The 23,820-nt window shown below is 39.6% G+C and overlaps 1 protein-coding gene across 1 annotated transcript in view; it reads left to right on the top strand.

The window, feature by feature from the left end:
* EDNRA (endothelin receptor type A) overlaps positions 1 to 23,131 on the top strand; it is a gene marked incomplete at both ends in the record, with an annotated part of 29,518 nt that extends 6,387 nt beyond the window's left edge. Inside the window, 6 exons of the mRNA XM_084266984.1 lie at positions 6,477 to 6,604; positions 14,415 to 14,613; positions 18,417 to 18,569; positions 20,596 to 20,729; positions 21,110 to 21,218; positions 22,991 to 23,131. Coding sequence (XP_084123110.1) covers positions 6,477 to 6,604; positions 14,415 to 14,613; positions 18,417 to 18,569; positions 20,596 to 20,729; positions 21,110 to 21,218; positions 22,991 to 23,131 — 864 coding nt within the window. The remainder of the gene's footprint in view (positions 1 to 6,476; positions 6,605 to 14,414; positions 14,614 to 18,416; positions 18,570 to 20,595; positions 20,730 to 21,109; positions 21,219 to 22,990) is intronic.
* Positions 23,132 to 23,820: the final 689 nt, after the last annotated feature.

Genomic DNA, 23,820 nt, shown 5'->3' with positions numbered 1-23,820 from the left:
TTCCTGAAAAAAACAGTCTTTTATCCACCCAAAGTGGAAAAAAAGACAATTCTTGTAGCAAAATTAGGCACATATTTCCTCCAAAGAACAGCTGAAGAGATTTCACGTGCCTTCTTTTACCATGGCAGTGTCATGAATCTAAATTTAAGGAAAAAAACCAAGTGATACCAAAGTTAGCAGAAGCCTGAACTATCATGTCACCATGATATATGCAATATTGGTTTTGTGCCCTGCATTACAAAGTTTAGCCTTGTTCTTTGCTTTACTTTCCCTTTACTCACTGTCCTTCCCAAAGCTGAGGTTTCTCACTCCAGCAGTGGAAAGGGAAGGAATACCTAAAGACAGGCTGTGTTCTCTCTCCTTCATCCTTCCAGCCATCCCTCTTGTCAGCAAAGTGGTGGAGCACAGCTGAGTTACCTATGTGGGATGAGCAACAGCCTGGGGGTCACAACCAAGAAACGGATGAGGACTGTCCTGCAATTCAGTTCTCTTCTTGGATTTATGGGTTGTAAGAAGAAGAGAAAGGCTTGAGAACAGGCAGTGGATTCTTGTCCTATGAAGTTTCATTGGGACAGAAAAGTCACAGAGTCAGAGTACCCCAAGCAGGAGACTCAATCCACCCTTCTTCCTAACTAACCAGTACTACAGATCAGGGACAGGATCAGTCAGAATCATCATCTTTTGTCACGTAATGGACTCGGCTCAGTCAGCAGTACAGACTTTGGAGACTGCTGTGTTCAGTCAGATTTCACCTGGACTTTAACCTAAACACCAAGTACCATATTTGGTCCATGCCCTGAAGCTAACAAGGGCATACAGAATTGTAGAACACACTTTGAGACAGAGCTCTGCCAAGACAAGTCAATGCCTCCTAGAGGAAACTACCCTTAAAACCCAGATGTTCTGACATGACAGCACCAGGGGAAGTTCTCTTGTCTTTCATTCTGGACTATGTTGCAAGCAAGGCAAATCATCCCAGAATACACGTGTTTTGCAACTCCTACTCCATAGTTAGGAGATGCTGGCCACTTATGACATTATCTATATAAATTGAGGGTTGGATTAGATGATGTTGGAGGTCTTTGCCAAACTCAATGATTGTATGATTAAATATAGATCCACAAAAACAGAAGTCACAGAGTAAAGATGGTATTGATGATTGTCCTGCTTGAGACAAAGCAGAAACTTGTGATTGCCAGGGTTGTGCCAGAGTTGTTCCATCAGTATGACTGAGCACTTAAATGCCATGAAACTCCAGAGAGTATCCTGCATGGGGGCAGCATGAGGGACAAGCACTATCTGTGTGAAACACAGTTCAGTTTCCAGGAAACAGATCTTGGGTGTCAGCACAACAATGTTCCTAAGTGGATATAGGAAGAGGAAGGCTTTAGAGCACTAGGGTGAGATCAGAGCAAGAAAAGGCAGGTAGGAAACCTTTGCTTTCAGTGCCATGTGGCAGAAAGAGGACACCTCCTAACATGTAGTTGTTGAAACAAAGCAGTTTTTATAGAGCAGCTCAGAGCTGGTTCATATCCAGCACCTAACCCAGTCCATCTATTTTGGGCTGAGCTCCAGGGTCATCATCTGCCTGTAAACAGCCAGTATCAGCCTAGTATTAGATAAACACCGTGGATGCTCACAGGCATGTACTGCTGGTGAACACTCATGTGGTTGGATTATAACATTCTCCCCTTTGGACTATATATAAATTGCTTGGGATGCACAGTGGGAGTTTATCTGTGTTTTGTCCATCAGCTACCATACTAATGGGGGTTAAAAAATAGTAACAGCAGTAGAATCAAATCAACTGAGTGACATTTAAAAATCATTGCAAAGGAATGTTCTCAGCACTGCTGTCTTGTTTGCTACAAGCTGCAGCGTCAGGGCAGAGGCCATATAAAGCAGCAGAGAAGGGGGGATGCTCAAGGAAGCTGTGGCTGTCTGGTCACTTTACTGAGGTTTTTTTAAGACCCACAGTAGAATCCTGAAATCTTGTTTTCTGATTTCAGTGTACAAATATGCTGTTGACTATACTCTTTTCCCACTCAGGAATTGCACCACAGTTGATCTGTATCTCTTTCTTGCTCCTCTTAAGTGTCAAACTGCACAAGGGGAAAGGTAATTTCCTTTGCCACATGTCTTATTTTGAAATGTCAAAGGCTTTGGGAGTGGGCTTGCAAAAGCACAATCCATTTCAACAACTCATGGAGAACTGGGATGCAAGTTGAGATAATCAGCCTGATTCCTCCTATCCTTGTGCTTTGAGAGAAAACCTAATCTGGTGAAATTTTATATTCATTCTGTTTGTATATTAAAGCATGCAAAAGCACTGGAAGAACAGAGCCTGTAGTCCCAGTTCTTACATTGCACTTAAGTAAATCAGGAGTAATTCAATTAAATTCATGGGCCCATTTTTAATACAAAATAAATGTGTTACTTCCCTCTGAAGTTTCTGTACCCAGCTAGGGCAGAACAGAGGGCAATGGACTTGTTTTGATGTAAAATTAGCAAAACCAAAGACAGGATTGGATTTGCCAACTAAAAATATCTACAGAAGGAAAAACTGGCACCTGATCCAAGAGGAAGTAATGAATGCATAGCAGATGTGGAATGATAATGGAGTATACCCACAGAAGAGATTGAAAAGTTAATCTTAAAAATCAGATAACTTAATTCTGATCCCAGTGATTTTGATTAAAATCAACTTGAAAAGAATGTCTAATGATTTGGTACTGATGTTATTTCAATTAGTGGAAAAGTGTAAGAAACAAAAGGAATAAAATACTTTTAATCTTAAAACAGGAGAGCTTCCTGCGGTGTGGGAAAGATGTGTACATGCTGGAACCATGATAAAGCTTCCCTGTGAGGAGTAATGAGTTAGTGAACCTTTTTCAAGTACAACACTTTTCTTTTTGAAGCTAATATTTGCCTTGTAGTAACAGAGTTTCACAGTCACTACAAAGTGCTTGTTCATTTCCAGGGCTACACGCTACAGCCGCAGTCAGCGCACAGAAATGAATAGGTGGCCACCTTTCAGCTGCCTTTCAAACTGTGGTCTGTAATGATAAATCAGTTCTGGGGCTCTGGTTGGCACGGGGGATTGACAAAAGTCTGCCAAGGCCTCTTGTCCCTGGCAGTACCATTTATAATTTATCCTTCACTCAGCAGCACCTGAAAACTATTCTGATTTTCTCCCAAACCAGACAAGAGTCTGAAGCTGAAATTCCATGTGACTGCAGCTGGTTGGAGAATTACATGGTTTTGGAACATTTTTTCTGCAGCCCCAACATAAACTAAGCCTCATGCAAAAGTTCTAGGCAAAAATATGCTCTGCAAACACTTGTTATAATATTCTGAAAGCCATTCTGCTGGAGAACTGTATTTCATTAAGTCTATAAATACAGATAAAATCAGAGGAACTAATCAACAGTTTACAAGCATAATCTCATTACCTTTGTTACTGAAGGTACTGACAATATTTCAGTCACCAGTCCTAGTGATCCGTTCCATAGCCTTCTGGCACAAAGAGGGGTTTGCTTTCATAAAATACAATTGTCCTAAACTGGAATACCACTGTGAAGGTGCTGACATCTTACCTGCTGTGGTGTTGATGGTAAATAAGATACTTGAGAAAGGGAAGAGTTCCCAGTATCCCAGAAAACAGAACCAGAGCAGATGGAACCACATTTATGTGATATTCTAACACTGACAAGAAATGGGGAGTCTAAAAACTTGGGCTGATCCTATAGCTTATGTTTAGAAATCTTATTTTACTGTTCAGCTAAAGAGAAATAGAAAATCCAGTAAAAATTATGCCTGACAGATAACACCTTTCCTATTTAACAAGTAGTCATGCACAGAAGTTTGCTTCATAGTATTAACAGCCAGTTGGCTGAATTGCTGGAATCTGCCTTGAACTGCAAGTAATCAAATGCCAACATGAATATGGTCCTAGAGAGACAGAGGCAGCATGTAGTACATCGCTGCTTCTAGCATCTTTGAGGTAGTATTCGGGGGGGGGGGGGGGGGGCGGGGGGGAAGGAGCACAAGTGATTTAATATTGTGATGAATGGCTATAAAAGAGAAGGGATGTGAAAAAGCCATATCAGGAATGACTATCAAGAGATGAATTCCTACAAATCTGTCATTCAGTGATAAATATCCTGTGCAGCAAAGTGCTCTGAAAAACTCACGCTGTGCAAAACCAGAAAGGTAACACCTACCTTAACTGAGATAAAGACAGACAGGAATTTTAACTCCCCACAGTTACCACTGCTATTGGTAAAGGTAGTGATTATTAATATGTTTCAATTTAACAGGAGTTTAAATAGAAATAAAATGTTTACCTTCAATACTACAGTCCTGAGCTACAACCAACATTTGTTTTTCTAGTTCTGCAGATAGAATCCACCCACTCTTACTAGCTGAGTGAGTTCCAGAACCCAAGCTTCTACTGAAAAAATTTTCTTGTGATTGCAAAGATAACTTTCAAAACATGAACTGACTGTAAGCAAAGACGTCTGCCCAAGTATGAAGATGGCTTGGCAGAACAGGTCTGCAAGAAATTAATCTTGGAATACAACAATTCAATAGTACAAACTTAGTTCAGTTTTCATGGTAAAAATGCTAAAAATATATTAATCATAGGTGAGAGAACACAACTGCTTTTTGAATGCAGAATGTAAGGGTGCCCATCCATCCCTGCACATTTGTGCAGATGGAAGTATGGTTCCTTGTTCTCTCTTTCCCATTTTGTGCTCACGCCCATGGGCAGCCAGACTGGGGCACATCACATGGACTGTATTTACTGGGAATGCCTGTTGTGCCACCAGCTTATCTCCACCTCATGCGCTTGAAAATAAAACCGTTGTGAAGTTTAAATCTATTTTACTTCTATAAAACATTCCCAGGTCTGGATCTGACTAGATTTTAAAAATCAGCAAAATTGGTCTAGAAACTTTCAAAAGCTTGGGTTTGGCTTATAATTAATTTACACCATCGTGTATCATTTGCTGTCTTCCTCTGAAGCAAATATAAAAAATCTCCAAATTTAGATGGTACCATCAAAATAGTCTGTGTTCTAGCCTTTGTTCTGTAAAGCTTAATATAAATACAATAATATAAATCCTTGCACACTAGTAATAAACATTTCACTATCCAGTAAGACAATTATCATTACTGCCTTTAAAATATGATCCCTCTATATAGGGGACACCCTACTAGGTTACTATCCACTAGGATGTTGACAATGTTATGTATTTTGCTCAAACACTTGATATTTCAATTTAAAATGTAATGCTTTCTATCACACACCCAATTTAACAGAAGTTAAGCATAAGAGCTGCTGGTCTATACCCCGCAAAGAACTCACCTTATCCCTTATTCAGTGTTCTACCCCTCGAGAAGGCTCAGTAGCAGAGATTTAGGGAAGAAGAGTAAAAAAAAAACAGTAGAGTGACTCATTTACCCTTTTGGTGAGAAGGTTTAATGACTGTTTTTCAAAAGAACTGTTCTTGGTGACTGTAAGATCCCTTTCTTGAGTGGAATCGCCCGAGTTACAACTCAGTACCTTGTACAGACTTAAAAATTTTTCACTTACGACATTCAGTTACATTGAATGTGATTTGTCATTTTGCTGCTGGGCACTCAGTAAAAGGAGATCTTCTGTGACTCTGCAGTCACTTGCAGATTTGACTGTCCTGAATAATTTCGTATCCTGCAGTTTGTATCTATACTTGTTCAAAGCTTACAGCTACAAAGGCTACTGTTTACATGCTAATTATTCACAACTATCCACATTAATCCATTTGTTATGTAAATACCTCTTCGGAAACACTGATCTAAACCCCAGAAACTCATTAGCATCTTTCCCGATGGATGCTCTTCCCTTGCCTTGTAGCACAGCCCACATGTATGTATGATGGTAGTCCTTCAAAACATCATATGGAACAAATTATGGATGTACCATACTTTCTCCACACACTTAGGAATTTGGCAGTAAATATTGTCATGAGTTACACAGCGGTACATTTACAATGACAAGAATCCACTTGCGTGCAGCAGGAGAATTTGGCTCTGAGGTATTTCATAATGAACTTGGAGTTACGCTTTTGACTGCTTGGTCCTGGGACATTGTAATTGCAACTGTTTGTGCCAGTGGAGTTAGATTTTCGTTATTCAGTTCTGGTGGCTGAAGAACCATAATAAAAAAAATCTTTTAACACTGCAAGTCACTACTACAACAATACAAGGCCAACACCTAAGTTTAAACTTTCACCTTGTGCTTCTACAGTAGCAGTTACTTCCCTGTGAAGTAACTTCACTGAGTGAAAACATTCACTCAGTTCTAAGGACAATCTTCAGTTATGGTCAAGGTTAAAATGGTGGCTGTGTCTAAGACAAGCAGTAATTGTTATTGTTACATACTTGCTAAGTGCCTGTTTAAATATTCTGATTATTTTATATCTTCTCTTTAGCTCCTTGCTCAGAAGTGGCCATTTGGAGATACTGAATTTGGACAGTTTCTTTGCAAATTCCTTCCCTTTATACAGAAGGCATCGGTGGGAATCACAGTCCTTAATCTCTGTGCCCTTAGTGTGGACAGGTACAGTATATTTTACTCTTTTGACAGGCACTGGCCATGTCCTTGCAGTCTTCCTAAAACTAGGAGCCCTCAGTATAGTGTCCTTAGCAGGCAGTTCCATCTGCAGTATAGATGTAACTTACATTGTTTTTTGATATCCTGGTTATAACAAAGCACCACATCTGTACCTCTACATGTAATATGAAGCCATTGGCTAATTAACTTTACAGGTGCTTAAATGTAATTAAAAGCTCTACTAAAGCATTATTTCAATTGCCTTTACCAGACAAAAATTTATTGGGTTTTGCCTCAATATTTAGACTTATTATATAATTACTGGTTTTATTTTGATAACTTGTATAACTGCTTGAATTTTATTGAAAACACATTGGATACTTGCTTTGATAGTTTGATCAGTGCTCAGGAAGATACATAAACTTTTTGATAGAACAACAGCTAAGATGCTTTTGAACTTTATTTTTTATGGTTTTTTTCTTCATACACATAGGGCAATAGCAGATGTAGTCTTCCCTTTGGTAAAAGATTTTTATATTGGCCCTAACTTTACTTGATAATGTTTTAGAACAAAATATCAGTAATTCTGATACAGAAAATACTGATTATTAATACTCAATGTGTGTAATAGTACAGTGATGCAAAGGTAAAAGAACCTTTAAAATTAATCTTGGTTTGGTTTTACGTAAAAAAGTTTATGTACAAAGTTTGCAATGGATGAGCAATTTAGTAGTATCCATACCTAAGTCCAGTTCCTTATTGGATTTGTTACTCACTAGCTGAAGCCAGAAGGAAAAAAATGTAACACGGGCAAGTGTTCTACTTCAATTTTTTGACTCTGAGAAGTATTAAAACAATTCTATTTCTCAAACAATATCTGCCCAGCATGAAATGCAATCCTATGGACTGCTCTATCAAGCACATATGATTTGTTAGATAAGTTCTGACCAATGCAGTTTCACTGGATGTAGTCATAGAACCATGGAATGCTTTCGGTCCTACTGTAGATACATTTTCACAAATTGGAAGTAACTCAGTCAAAGCTACTTCTTTATATATGCACATAGATATTTTTACAAGCACTGATTTGCTAATCCTCACAACAACCAAATGTTGTTTCCATTTGAGTATAAAGTCTTGTATGGGATGAGACTCAGACGATTTAATTACCTCACCCAGTTTACATGCTTTGCCAAGGACATACTCTTTACCATCTGGTACTACTCTAGTAAATGGTTGCACAGACTGTGTGTTAGAAGCCAGGCTGAGTGAGCTGGTGTTGCTCAACCTGGAGGAGTCCTTATTCTAGCCTTCCAGTAGCTAAAGTGGGCCCACAACTGAGCTGTTTACAGCATTTAGTGATAGGACAAAGGGCAATGGCCTTAAGCTGAAGGAGGGGAGATTTAGATTTGATATTAGGAAAAAACTATTTACTGTCATGGTGTTGAAACACTGGCAGGGCTCAAGGCCAGGTTGGAAGGGGCTTTAGGCAACCTGGGCTAGGGAAGGGTGTCCCTGCCCATGGCAAGGGGTTGGAACGAGATGAACTTTAAGGTCGATTCCAACCCAAACTGTGCCATGATTCTATGATGCATACAGATGTATTCTGATATTGGCAAACATGAAGTGGTAAATCTAGGTTAAACACCACGAAATAGGGATCTGAGAGCACCTTCAATAAATTAAGTCAAGCACTGGGAGTGGCACAGTCACATTAATACAAAATTCCATATCAGCTTATGTTTATGTTTATGTTTTAGTATGGAAAATGAGTAAACATGGAATTGTGTGCTGTCACAGTTGAACTGTTTCTGGTCTACAGAAGAGCTGTTTGTTGGGTTTTTTTCTTGAAAAAAATGTGAAAACCATCTCATTTGTAGTTAGTTTGGTTGTCTATATATGGAGTTGCATTTACCAGTTAGACAGAAAAAGAGAGTCAACTGGTGTAACGAATTCAGAGCTCCATCCCTTTAATAATTGTTCATGGTCCCTCTTGCAGACTACAGCCTTAATTTAGAACAAGATTTTTTTTTTCCTTCAAGGACTGTTCTGTGTGCTAACTACAGCCTATTGTGAAACTCATTACTACTGCCCCTCACACAAAGTGACTTGCCCTGACAGTGTATTAAGGTTTAGCTGAGCATACTTAGGGAGAACAATGTGCACTCACAGTGGAGAGGGCTTTAAGAGGCTCACAGAAAACACCAAACCAGCCATTCACCCAGAGGAAGCTCACATTTGTTTCAGATGCCTCTCAGACATTTTTAAACTCTAGGTCAGACAGTCTGACTATTTTTCCAAACAGTGCCTAACTGTGACTAAGAGGAAGGATATTTCCCTTCCTGAGCTTTTACTCTTGCTTATGTCTTGGGCTTAATGATTTTAATAAAGAAATAGTTTTAAGAAAAAGAGTGAAGATATGGATCTCATTTAATATGTTTACACCATCTTCTTGCCTTCTCTGCATACCAAATTGCACAGAACTCTAATCTCAGGGTAGGCACATTAATCTGGCCCAACTTCCAGTAAATGTATTAGGTAAGTCAAGATTTTACCACTAAAGCAAAGTTCTAAGGGCTTTATTGTATTAAAGGATTTGCAATCAACACTGCTGGCTATCTATAAAATGAAGAACAGCTGTGATGTCTCATAATGAAGATGAATAGATGGGTATCAGCAACAGCAGTGTCATTCAGGAACTGTTCTGACACTGATCTTGAGACTGGGACTGCTTCCTATGCCCTTGACCAAGACTCTTACCTTTTCTGCACTGCTTTTCCCTCTCATAAAGTGCTGATGATACTTGCAGAACAGAGATATGTTATACTAGTGAACCATTTAACCAAATAATTATCTAATGCAGTCAAAAGGAATAGGGAAACAAAAGCATCTATTCTGTAAAACAGCAGAGTGGATTGATAGTCCACAGAAAAGCTCATTATTTAATTTTCATATGCTCCTTGATTTAATTTCATAAGGCCCACAATACCTTTTCTTTTTTAATTCTGATTAGATACCACCAGGGTAAAATTAATCCAAATTGTTCTAAAACCTAATTGGAGCTGTAACAAAAATCACAACTGTGCTGCTTTAGTGAGACCAGTACTGGAAGGGTAACTACAGTTCTAAAGTTATTCTTTCCCAAAGAATGACAAATTCATGAGGAGGGAGTAGAAACACATCAGAAATGATTCAGTGGCCTTACAGATCTCAATTTGTTGCTTATCAGAAATGATACTTAAGAAGCCACTTAGATATAATACATCATCTATATTTCAGTACTTGGGTGTCAGATATACATGGGGTGTTTCGCTTACCAAAGAAAGGTATAAGAATCTACAGAGCAAGGTTTCATCCAGAAAAATTCCAAATGAAAATGAGAGACACATTTTTACAATGAGGGTGATTAACTACAAGAAGAAACCACCAGGGAAAGGTGAAGGTCTCCGGCCCTTAATGTTCTCAGATCAAGACATGTCCTTCTGAATGAAATGCTTTACGAAGTCATAACTAGATAGGCATGTAAAATATTTAATTGTATGTATCTGTGCTTCATGATGTACTACTGATACCATGGCCTTTAATAGTGTGCCTTTCTAAATGTAAGTCACAGGAGGGACTGCAGAAACCATGAAAGCAAGTTGGGATAAATAGCTGAGAATGGGAGAAGAGGGAAGAGGAGAAAACAGGAGAAAGGGCACAACATACTAAGGTTGACAGCACATGGATGAGCTCTAGAAAATGAAAAGTGGGGAGAACAGGAGCCACACGTTAAATAGGAAATGACCTTGAAAAGAAATTAGTGTTTTAGACAAGGTTGGAGACAAAAGAGAAACAAACAGAAAAAGGAAAAGTAAGACAAAATACACACAGAGAGATTTTACATTGGGGAATTAAATGATGCATGTACTTTACATCAGTTCCCTGGCAGGCTTCCTATATTTTCTAAAGATGAGGGAAATAAACCCTGCAGTATTTTCCCACTCCTAATTATGGGAGGTTTGTGGCTAGACAAAGATCCTATATATTGCATAACTCACAGAACACCCACTTGAAAAATTATACTACCACTCTTTTTCAAATCGCTCTTCTAGCAGTGAGTAAAGAGACAGAGTAATTGCAGGTTCATATGCATTCAGCAAACTCTGATCTAATTACTGAGCTTTTGTGTTTTAGCTGAAACCACTCCAAAAAGTCTTCAGCCAATAATCCTTTATCTAATAGTTATTTGAATTGTGAACTGGAAAAAAGTTGCTAATAAAGCACATACATGTGCACTTATATGTTGCACTTCTCATGTGTAAAACAGATGTGACTCAAACTGAAGAGAGAGAAAAATGAAAGAAAGAACTGGATTCACAGTTTACAACCCGTTTCTTGTCACCTACATGGTTGCACAGGTGACACAACATAAACTTTACATTTCTTGAAAGATATCTACAGTCTACAGGCCCTAAGATGCTAAGAACATCATTCAATCAGGGATGAGATAGTCTCATGCACTTGTGCAGCTGATGGGATCAATTGTAAAAGTGCCAGTTAGTAGAAAGTAAACTTCAAATTGATGGTTAAGTTTCCAAAGTTCACAAATATTTGAGTATTTGCATGAAAGGTTATGTTTCTATGGCATTAAAGTCAGAATTTTGTATGTTCTACTACTGCCTCCTTCTTTTCTGATATACCTTGAAGATAATGATGTCTTCAGAAGATGTTTTCATTTGTAATCTGCAAGTGCAAAATGTAGTTTGCTTGAGCATGTTTAAAATCTTTATACATAAATTCCTGTTAAAATGATGGGCTGAGAACCTGTCCATAGCATGCCTGTGAGCGTGCAGTGTATGATACTGCTATAGATACCAGCTGAAGGTTTCTAGCCTGTTTACTGCAAGACTGATGGCATACAAGGCTGTGCCTCTTCCAGCCATGCTCTGTAATAATGCTTTCTGAAGTTTTTGGGAGAGCCTTACGGCCTGATCTCACATTCATGCATCTTCCTTCCACTAATATCGAGGCTACAGGGGATTGAATTCATCAGTCTTCCATCCTGTTAATAGGCACACTTCCAAAATAAAAAAGGGGGTGTGATAGAGGGAATCAGAAGACATTCTCTGTGTATGAATCCCAAATTAGTATCTTGATTAGAGGGGTGAGGATGCCTTTTACTGACCACTGTAGCCTAGGTCCTATATCCCGCAACTAATGTTTCTTCTCATTGGAAACATCATTCTTTCCATCTCAGAAATTCAAAATCCAGTACTTCCTGGTACACTCAAAACATCCCAACCCAGAGTTCTCAACTACTCTTTTCTTTAAACCTGTATTATCCCTGAGTCTTCTAGCCCATGCTGAAACACTGTATTCCTTCCAATCACCTTTCTACTACCTGTGGTGGTTTAGCCCTGGCTGCAGGCCAGACGCCCACCAAAGTCACTCCATCACTCCCCTTTTCAGCTGGACAGGGGAGAAAATATATATTGAGAGGCTCAGGAGTTGAGATAAGGACAGAGAGATCATTCCACAATTAGTATCAACAATGTAATCAGTGGAGATATATATATATATGTTTTGGGGTTTTTTTGAGGGGTAATTTTAAAACCAACAAAAAGAGATTTAAGTTGGGTATTAGGAAAAAATTCTTCCCTATGAGGTGGTAGATCACTGGCACAGGTTGCCCAGAGAGGTGGTGGAGGCCCCATCCCTGGAGACATTCAAGGTCAGGCTTGATGAGGCTCCAAGTGACCTGATCTAGTGAAAATGTCCCTGCTCACTGCAGGGAGGTTGGACTAGATGACCTTCAAAGGTCCCTTCCAACCTAATGCACTCTATGATTCTATATCCAAGTAGTACTGTAATTCCAAATATTTTGGGGAAATAAAATAAGCAGTTTAGAAACTGATAAATCACCAATGACAGAAAGCTCTCCAGCATGCATTTCAGGTTATTAGAAGATCAAAAATAATATTTTATTCTTTTCATAATGTTTAAATAGCACTGTCTCTGCTGAATTGTTGGAAACAACTTGTTTACTACACCTCGGAAGGAACAACCGTTTGTATCAGTACAGGCTGGGGGATGACCTGCTGGAGAAGAGCTCAGTGGAGAAGGCCGTGAGGGTCCTGGCATGACAGGCTGGCCATGAGCCAGCAGTGTGCCCTGGTGGCTAAGACAGCCAATGAGATCCTGGGCTGCATCCGGAGGAGTATAGCCAGCAGGTCAAAGGAGGTGATCCTCCCCCTCTACTCTGCCCTGGTCAGGCCCCACCTGGAGTATTGTGTCCAGTTCTGGGCTCCTTGGTTTAAAAAGGACAGGGATCTCCTGGAGAGAGTCCAAAGAAGGGCCACAAAGATGATTAGGGGCCTGGAACATCTCCCCTGTGAGGATAGGCTGAGTAAGTTGGAACTCTTCAGCCTTGAGAAGACTAAGGGGGGACCTAATTAAAGTCTATAATTATCTGAAGCAGGGGATGCAGGGGGAATCAGCCAGCCCCTTTTCAGTGGTCTGTGGGGACAGGACAAGGGGCAATGGCTGCAAGTTGGAGCACAGGAAGTTCCGCACCAACATGGGGAAGAACTTTTTCCCAGTGAGGGTGACAGAGCCCTGGGACAGGCTGCCCAGGGGGTGTGGATTCTCCTTCTCTGGAGATATTCAAGACCCGTCTGGACGCCAATCTGAGTGACCTGTCCTAGGGAGCTGCTTTGGCAGGGGGGTTGGACCCGATGATCTCTTGAGGTGCCTTCCAACCCCTACAATTCTATGGTTCTATGATTATTGCTAGACCACAGTTAAGTCTGCCACTGAAAAGTTTATTTATGGACTGGTTTGTATTCTGTATTTTATGCCTGTCAGTTTCCTCCAAATAATTTTTGAACCTTTTGAGTAGAGTAGACAGAGAGGTTGAGTTCTCAAAGCTAATAAATTTCTACAAGTTCCTTGAAAATTGTCAGACAAGAGCAGAACAACTCTCTTGGTTTCCTGTCTGGGGAAAAGGCTGCAGCTTGGTAACAAGAATCCTCCAGCATTGGAAGGACAGAGAACATCAAGAGAGGGAAAAGGGAGATATCCATGGGCTGTATTTGAAACTTCTTTAAGAGTTCTCACCTTTTACCAATGTTACAGTTATGAGACACATACACACAGGAACACAGATTTCAATAATTCTACTTTTTACACAGAAACTTGCTATCTAAGGGATAAAGTAGTGGAAAAATACGCTGGTTTTGGCATTAGGCAGACTTCTTCGCCACACACTTCAGTTTCTCATCAGAAAGGTGATGCAGAGGCTGAGGTAGCTGTCAGACAGTCCTAACTAGCACTCAGCTGTAGTCTAAGGCAAATACAGTACATGCTGCATAAACCCAGTATTTTCAGGACTGAATAGTGTAAACAGAACAAATGCATTTTCATTTTATGAAGAGTATTTTCATAGTATTTCATTGCATGGAAGCTGACAGCTTCGGATAGCGCTGCTGTTACAGCTGAGGTAACTGAAGGACATCTCTGGCTTAGATCTATTAGAATGGCTTCTGTGTCTGGAAGCTTTTTTCCCTCTGTTATGTCAGTTCATCTAGTGAAAGATACAGTCTGTCCTCACAAACCTCACCCACTTGAATTAGAAGGCATTAGTGTAGTCCACGTAGCTGATGTGCCCCAGGTGGCTTGATAGCAGGCAGAGCCCCTCGAACAATCAGAAAAAAACCCAAGCAATACAAGTATAAGATGTCAGCTTTAGGATTGTCCTCAATCTATAAAATTGAACCAAAAAATTTGAAATTAAGGAAGAAACTGAAGGTTGGAAAATATTGCCTGTCTCTTTCAGGTACAGAGCAGTTGCGTCCTGGAGCCGTGTTCAGGGAATTGGAATCCCTATGATCACAGCTATTGAAATTTTCTCCATTTGGCTTCTGTCCTTCATACTGGCTATTCCAGAAGCAATTGGTTTTGCTGTGGTACCTTTCAGATACAAGGATGAAGGTTATGTAACCTGTATGCTCAATCCTACAAACAGTTTTATGTTGGTAAGTAACATCTTCTCTTCTTGGAATCCACATAGTATGTAGGCTAGGCAGTTAAGATATGGGATTATGTTATGCTCTTTCATCAATTAAAGTCCAAAATGTATTATAAAGTGTATTGGATCCTTCATGTACAGAGATCTTGTTTTACTTTCAGCCAAAGACACTAAATGGGAATTTTCAACAGTTTTAATTTCTTCACTTCTGAGGATTCTTAATACAGAAATTTCCAATTTTACCTGCTTAAAGTACAATCAAGAGATGAATCAGGTTAGGAAGAGTCTTTGAAAGTATTTTGTTTCTAGGTATAACACCTTGGTGCTCATAACTGTCAAAACTCATGTTTTACCATGATTAGTCATCATTTTGCAAGCAGTAGCCAGCTCTTCTGGCAGATGAAGAAAAGGGTGGGGCCATGCTCTGACATAACTTTTCCTATTCTAAATGCACTTACAAAGTCAAACAGGGAATAATCCCTTCATTTACAAGAAATCATAGCTACAAATCTGACAGACACACATCTCCAATCTAGGAAGCCTGGACCCTGTTAGCTCTCCTATAGGTACAGGAACCCAAGAGCATGAGACACACCAGGCTTCTTTGGCACATTTCATAGCCCTCAGTGCTATTGGGAGTTTAACAGTTGCCAGTACCCACCTGAGCTTGTTCAAAGCATGTCAGGTGAGTAGTCACTATAGAATTAATAGATCTGTACTGCACAGGGGCGGTAGTGATTTTCCACCTGGCCTTAGACATAGAAAATGTGAAAGTGGTATCTTAATTTTTTCTTTGTGGACCCTAAAAGGGGCCAGCCCCCATTCACTCAGCACTAAAAACAGAGTACTATTCCATTTTGTCTCAGAGAAGGCAGATAGTGCAAGGTCTCAAATCTTGAGGGGAACTCCATATTTTTTCCCAGACTACAATATTTCGTGATAGAGCGCAAATTTCTCTCATTTTTAAAAAAATATCTGACAGTTCTCCATTTATTGGATCTGAATGTGGCTGGACTTGGGAAGGATAGGGCAAGATGGAGTTAGGAAATTTAGAAAATAAAATGTGGACAATTAGGTTTTTTCAGATGAACATCCCCAACTTTGGTAGGGTTACATGGACAGCAGGGATTGCAGAAAGAGCAAAAGACAATTGGGAGAGAAGATAAAAGCAACTCCCTAGTCGAAATAATTAATGCAGGTGAAGAAAGAGTATAATTGGCCAGGACTTCATATATGTTTGTTTCTAAACTCTACAAACCTGTAGATACTGTAGCTATAAGAGTATGATTTATGAAATGCACACTGCAGCAGATTTCTCATCTGTAATGGCTGGTTCCCTCCACAACTGTGCCTGGACCATCTTTACTTCCTCTCTCCTTAAGGCAAAGAATAGCTTTCTCATCCCTCTTCTCAAAATCACTACAGTTTAGGTTTTCAGTAGGCACACTAACTTTAATGGTTATTGTTCTGTTCTTAACATGGTAATGAGAATAGCTTGTTTTGGCTTATTAGCAGGAATTAGTATCTTTTACTGGCTCAGCATTATTCACCAGCGCCAAATCTCCCCATGCCAGTTTGATTTTCAAGGAAACAAACCAATATTTGTGTCCAAGCTGAGGGTAAATCTTGGATGTGCCAGTCAAAATGGAGAGTGTTGTGTTTCAATGTGTTGCAAGCAAGTACAAACATGAGATTAAAATGAAAATACCATTTTAACCCTAACTATAGCATTTACTACCACAAACATCACAATAAACAATTACTAAACTTTGGGAAGGATTTATCTTTAGCTTTTGTTTTTAATAGGAGCTTTATCCATGTTTAAAGCTATTCTTGAAAGACTTAACCGATTCATGCTAGACGGTGGTTCCCAGGAGGCTGAGTGCACTAGGAAACTTGCTTAAAATGCACATTTCCTGTAGAAAACCAGTTCCATGTGGGCTTTCAAGGCAAACAAAAGAATGTCTACTTCTCTTACATCAACCCAATATTGTGCTTTGATGCAAGCTTTGTGGAGCTCAGATTCCACAATTAATCGTTTGCAGACGTTTTCCTGGAAGTTGTGTAACTTCACAAAGCCAGGTCCTCATAGAGAACTGACGCGCAGGGCAGGGTTGTGACACAAAATTCTCTGTATGTCTTTTCTTAACTGGCTCAAAAGCTCTCACAAGCTGCTAGATTGGTACAGCAGAAAGTTTGCCTCGTAAACATAGCACAGATTCACACAGTACACATTCTGGTGTGGGACTCAAGTCTGGCTTGGAGAGATTTGCCATGGAAGAGAGAATTGACTCCATGTATTTGTAATCTTTCTTGCTACAGAAGGAGTGGTAATTGGATTTCCCCTTGGTACAAACTCTTCAAGTACAAGGCATATTGTTTTCGGGTTTTGTGCTGGCAGCAGCTCTGCTCCCACTGGGAGAAATTCTGCCCCCAAGGAGACTGCAAGTATGCAGCAGACTGCAGCCCCTCCTTGAGCAGGGATGAGGCTAACAAGGAGGAGGAAACAAGCTCATCAGCACAATTCAAAATGCCCTGTGAGGTGGGGTTGTGGCCTAGATACCAGCAGCATATAATAAATTAGCAAACTCTGGAAGTAGCTAACTGGGTTGGGGCAGAGGGAGAAAGGGCAAAACCCTTTCCTCTTTCTTAATAAATCTACTTTCTAGAGTGGCTAAGCAGATTTAAATACGCACATGATTAAAGACTAGTCTCTATCAATTGCATCAATTTTTTTAATCTTTCAACATTTAGGACTGTTCAGTTTCAAATGTAAACAAGATGCCAAAAGTCTGACTTTCTCATATAATCCTCAGTTATTAGCATTTTGACATTTGGTGTGGGAATTGGGATGTTAGAAGAGCAGCACATCCGCTAGGAATAAACAAGCTTAGGGGAAAGATTATGAGAAAGAAGGTTGCCTTTTACACACATCCATCCAGTGACTAATAACATAGAGACAGGAAGTATTTAAAATGTCGTATTTTAGGGCTCACTTTTTGGCTGGGGAGAAAAGTCTAAACCCACGATATAATATTTTCTCAAGTCTGAAAATATAATTGTCTGCAGGAAAGAGACATTTTAAACATTTTGTCAAAGGTAGTATTTCCCATAATATGTAAGTGTATTAATTTAAACCACAGCTTAAATCACAGCTAACACTTAAAATTACACAGGAAGGTACTGCTACTTTGTCAAGCCCCTCGACGTCCTGTCACGAAAGCAACTGGTGTATGGCAGGCAAAGGGTTAAAAGTAACCGCCCTGCTAGAAGCCACCCATCCACACATCGGACAGACACTTGGGAAGTGGCTCCTCTCTGTCCCAGTACATAAGCAAACCAACCAGCAGTCTTTCCCTGGATAACTAAAGGTGATAAAGCTTGCAAGACATTGTGAATTTTCCTTTTTTGGAATGGGGACAGGAGCCGTAGAGGTAAATGGCATTTCCTGAGACCGGCTTTTAGTAGGATTTGTTATCTCAGACCGGCACCCCCTACATTTTGGGCATACCTTTTTTAGGAAACTGCATTCTAGTTTTTGTGAACGAGTGTAAATGTACAGAAAACACAGCAAAAAAAATTCATTCCAACCCATGGCAGATTGCAACAAAGGTACAGGCAGGTGGCCCACAAGGTAAAATAAGTGTTTACACTGCCAAAATTCCCATTTTGATGTTGGTCCAAACCAGACCAACAATACGAGAGTTTACATAATATGTGAACCAAATGTCATGCTTTCTGAGACCTTCCTGTGGTACTTCCCATTGAATCCTATGAAAATATCTTCTCTTTTATTTACCTTATCTACAGTTTTACAAAGATGCAAAGGATTGGTGGCTGTTTGGTTTCTATTTCTGCATGCCCCTGGCATGTACTGCCATCTTTTATACGCTAATGACTTGTGAAATGTTGAACAGGAGAAACAGCAACTTGCGAATTGCTCTCAGTGAACACCTTAAGCAGGTAAACATTAGTAGCTCCAATGTTTGAAAATACTGTTGTTCTCTTTTTGGGTTTCAAATGTTTCAAAGTGTACATGAACACAGTCAACTGCAGAAATAGAAGGAGAGGATGTAGATTATTTATGACATTAAGGTATTAATTTAAACCTTGAGCACAAGACTAAGATTACTTAGTATAAGAACATGTTGAAGACAGGTCACTCAGAAAACTACCCAGCTTCTTTCTTTTCTTAAGTGCATATGACAGTTGTACTCTTCTGCTCTGTAACCTCAAATCACTCTGGGATCACTGCTTTGAAATTTAACAGCAAAGATTTGCCAAAAAAAATGTTTCTTTTTATTCAGAAAGATATGACTCCATAGTTACTCCCTACTTTTGGCACACTTGGATGTGCAACTTTAGTTTCATGTAAAAAGCCAACTGCAGAATAACCTGGTTTAGAATAGAGTAGGCTTGCTTTTCTGATTGTTGCACTGTTGCAATACCACCACTGTAGCTGCTTTGAAAAGAGCAACAGGAGAATAGTACAAACAAATTATCATAAAGCCACTTATATCTCACTTTTCTGATTTTTAGCACTGCCAGATGTTTAATTCCTAACTGAAATTAGGCCCCTACTGAATTAGTTTAATTCCTAACTGAAGTTTTTCCCCTATGTTCATGTCAGCCCTTCAAATTCTGCTCTTTCTTTCCAATTCCACATTCACAGATTCTACTCCCCACAGCAGTCCCTTCTGTATTAGAGTGAGTTCTTGCAGAGGTTCCTCCTCTGCTGGTCCATTCCAGATCAGGGCAGAGGTGAAAATCGTTCCCTTGTGTAGATCCTCCACTTTTTCCCCTCATCAGGCCCCAGGGCCTTCAACACAGCCCATCCTAGGGTCACACAAGCTACTCCACCCATTAGAACTGGAATGGTATGTACAGGGTGGGGGAATCCACCTTCCAGCTTTCCCATCCAGATGCACAGTGCCCAGCAAGCTACTCTGACTGGTTGTTGGAGGATGGTTTTATGCCAGAGTTTATAAATCCCTCCCTCCTTCCTCTAATATCCAGTCACAATCCTCTTCATATTCTGATAAAAATTGCTATCACAAGAAACAGTAAGAGCCATATTCAGAGCCTAACAAGACGTATGGTACTCACACATTTGACTTGCAATGTTTGTAACTGTTGCATTAGAGTGGCAGAAGGAGTATTCTTACCCCTTTATACGTTTCATGCCTCCCAAACACCACTGGTATGCACTGTCAAAAATCCACTAAAACATCTGTAAATCTCTAGAGCCATATAAAATATCCATTTGGTTGAAATTATTTCCTGACAAAGTATTATGAGATTAAGCTGTAATAGAGATATTTCTAACATTTTGTTTGTAGAGGAACTATTTACTTAAGAACATCAAGATCACATAGCAAAATTAACATACTGTGCAATCTCCCTTTACGTAACATGATGCAGACTAAATACAAAATAATACATCAGGGAGAACTTGGCATCTTGACATGGTTAAACCAGCACATGGTTGAATGGAACTCTTATTGCCTTGGGTTTACAGAGTGCCCCAACGGGAAGAATTAGCTACAAGTACTTTACCAAACAGGTGTGATCCCAGTTTCCCTCACACATGAAAAAGTTTTCTTGTAGGTTATGCATGTTTCTGAAGAAAGAGATTTATCTGAGGGATTGCCAGAAAACTAAGCCAGTGTAGAGGAGCAAGAAGGGCTGGGAAATTAATCAGCTCCAGGAAAGCCCAGCAGTGGATTTTCCTTGGCTAACATCTACAGTGTCATGGCAACAACCTGTATGCTCCAGCTGCTCCAGTCTCAGCGATGAACAGGTTTTCTGTTGAGGATGGCAGATCAAAGACAAGCCCCATAAAAACCAGTTCAAGAACACTAGGTAGTCTAGAAGCTGCACTTTGAGAACCCTTGCATGCTTTATCTAGGTTATATATTTCGCTGCCAACGTTACTATATTAGCCACCAATATGAATTAGGCACTCAGTTATCTTTACTTCTTTTTCTAGCGTCGAGAAGTTGCAAAGACAGTGTTCTGTTTAGTGGTGATCTTTGCTCTTTGCTGGTTCCCTCTCCATCTGAGCCGAATTTTGAAGAAAATGGTATACAATGAAAGAGACCCTGGCAGATGTGAACTGCTCAGGTATTTCATTTTCTGTATTAATTGATAGTTTATACTGAAAAAATACAATGAGTTTATGTGAGAAATGCCACTGTGGTTTTAGAAGAGCAAACTTTTTTTAGTAACTTGTCAGCTGCATCCATTTCCAGGGGTTTCAGGTTTAATGGGATAGCATAATTTCAGTAAATGTTGTATGTCACCATTGCAATCACTTCCCTCTGGTTTTTGTGAACTTCTGTGAGACACGTTATTATTGACCCAGCGTGGTACAAGATAAGGTTTGAGGGCGTTAGATAAGAGAGAATTAGTTCTCCTGGCAGAAGAGATTGTTACCACAGAGCATGGATGTTTCTACAGCATATGAATAGTTTAAATATTTTGCTTTCTCTTTTGTTGCCTAGTTTCTTGCTGCCATTGGACTATATCAGCATCAACCTGGCAACCATGAACTCCTGTATAAACCCAATAGCTCTGTATTTTGTGAGCAAGAAGTTTAAAAACTGTTTCCAGGTAAGATCTCCTTGATAAGATTTTGTGTCCAGTTAATGAAGCGTATTAAATCAGTTAGTTATTATCTATTAGTAGCAGCTGGGAGAAGAGGCATGCAAAGGAATGAAAGATTATAAATCATCTGGTGGCTCACGTAGCACACATACCAAACAGAAAGTGGAACTATCCAGTTTATCTGAAATGCTCAACCAGTAAATAAGTTTGACATAGTCCTCACATGGAAACATGTAAACTGAGATAAACAGGCTCTAGTAAGTGTGATTTATCTGCATGTGACATTTATATGAAATACAATTTGGTTGATAACATATTTCCCACTCTAGATGAAGACATAGAACACACACCTAGGACACTAAGATGCCTGGAGTTAAACAGTCCCATTAATGACTAAAATTTTCAGGCTTGAACACCAAAGCAGGCTGCTGCAAGTGCCTCTGCAAGTACCCATTCACCTAATACAAGCATTACAGGGAGAAAATGCACATTCAGTGGTTAAAAAAAATGGAAAAAGCCTGAAATAGCTTTATCTGCAAAGAAAAACAGAAGATGACAGAACTGTACCACTAAACTTTAAGTCTGTGAACAGGCAACCCAAACTACGGAAAAAATGCAGTAAGTTATTAGAATAGGGACTACCTGTTTGTCTGTCAGCTGCTCACAGTTACAGACCATTTGAAGGGAGGATTTCCACACGATAAATAAGAAGTCAGCTTTGCTTTTTACGGTCCCCTCCTTCATTTGGTAACTGTGGAGAGGATAATATGCCTGAACTTGTCCTCAGGTGAAAGGGAGAAGTAACAGTGAGTACTACCAGGCTGCTCCTCGTATCATTAGTTCATTCTTTCCATTTGTCCTTCCAAATGAAGTTACCATCCAACAATTCTAACTAAAGAATTCTCAGCTATTATTTAATCCTTCCCAGCTTCTCATTATAGTTTACCCTTTCCCTTCTAGTATCAAAGTCATTACTTCAGGTAATCTTTCCATTGTGTATTTCAGTTTCTCACCCTACCTCTGTTACTATTTTACATACCCACCCACAGGTAGATAGCACGTGCATTTTAAATCTGACTTTACCTCTGCAACACTCCCTTCTCACAAAGTTGACAGAAGTCATGGATCTACTTCTATTACTGCCACTGCTCCTCTGAGGCCTTAACGCTTTCCCCTCGAGTAGAATTAGGCACTAGTTTTTGTGAAGGGAGGGGAAGGTAGCTGAAGAATTCTTTCTGCTTCTTTCAGAAGAGACAACTGAACATACCAGCCTGTGAAAAACCTGGGAGTATCTGTGAAAAAAATAACACACCTTAATATAGTAATTGTCCCTTTTCCTGAAAAATTTTCTGTTCTAAGGTGCAAGAAGAGACCTAAGTCACAGGCTGGGGAATTTTCTTCTCTTCTCCTTACATGCTAAGCAGCAAGCTAATCCTTAAGTTTAAAGTGCACTGATAAAGAGGGGGAAAAAAACCAACGCAGCTCGTATTACAATATGTGTTGAGTCTGTCAGTTCTCAATCTCCTCACTTTAGTCAAGAAAATTTCCCTTTCTTAAATAAGAAGCATGGGCTGGGCCTAATTTGCTGCACTTGTGATGTTTAATCACAAGAACTGTTTGCATCCTAGGATAAAAAATTGGCTTGAGTACAGCTATCATTCCCTTCAGCTAGAACTGTCTGTTCGTTTCTGAATGAAAAGTACAGCTGGCAATCTGCACAGAGCTGACAGATTTGTACTAACCTTTTTTATTTTATTTCATTTTATTTTTATTTCCAGTCATGTCTTTGCTGTTGCTGCTCCCAGTCTAAGAGTCTAGTGACTTCAGTGCCCATGAATGGAACAAGCATTCAGTGGAAAAATCAAGAACTAAATAATCACAACACAGATCGAAGCAGCCACAAAGACAGCATAAACTGAAAGTTAAGAACTCTTATACCACTTCAGAATCAAACAGGAAAAAAGAAGAGTCACAACAAAGCTATATCAACAGGAAGCCCAGTGACTGTTCCACAATCAATTCTGACATGTGCACCCTTGTACCTAATTCTAGAGGTGACTGAGTAGATCGACTGGCTATAACTGTGATGTCCTCTGAACTGAGATCCACTGGATGGTAATTCTGTCTCTGAAAATGATATTGATGTGATTATGACACCAAAAAACCTGACTTGAACTACACAAGTGGTTTGCTCTTCTGAACCAAGCAAGAACTGTCCAGTGTCTGCGACTGGTACAATGCAATCTTTTTGCCTGACTGTCACCTAGAATATTTCAGAAGATATCAACATGGAATCTGTCTGTGACAATATTTTCTCTCTGCCCATTTGTCTTTTCAATTCTATTTGTGTGGTGGATATATTCCATGCACCAGTATGTTTTGCATGTTGTTGTTTGTCAGGTTTCTGTTGGAACATGTTTTGGTCCACAACAGTATTTTATTTACTTATGTTACAGTGGTCAGGACGTCAGCTGGGCAGTTCATACTTGTAGCACTTCAGCACTCAAAAATAGGAAGAGACCATTTAAAGTAGCGTCAACGTTTGGCACTTAAGCACAGATTAATACCAAAAAAAGAGGTATTAATAATGCAGTACTATACTGTGTTA

The sequence above is a fragment of the Gallinula chloropus genome (genome assembly GCF_964237585.1).
Source record: "Gallinula chloropus genome assembly, chromosome: 7".
Lineage (NCBI taxonomy): Eukaryota > Metazoa > Chordata > Aves > Gruiformes > Rallidae > Gallinula > Gallinula chloropus.
This window is presented reverse-complemented; position numbering and strand designations above follow the sequence as displayed.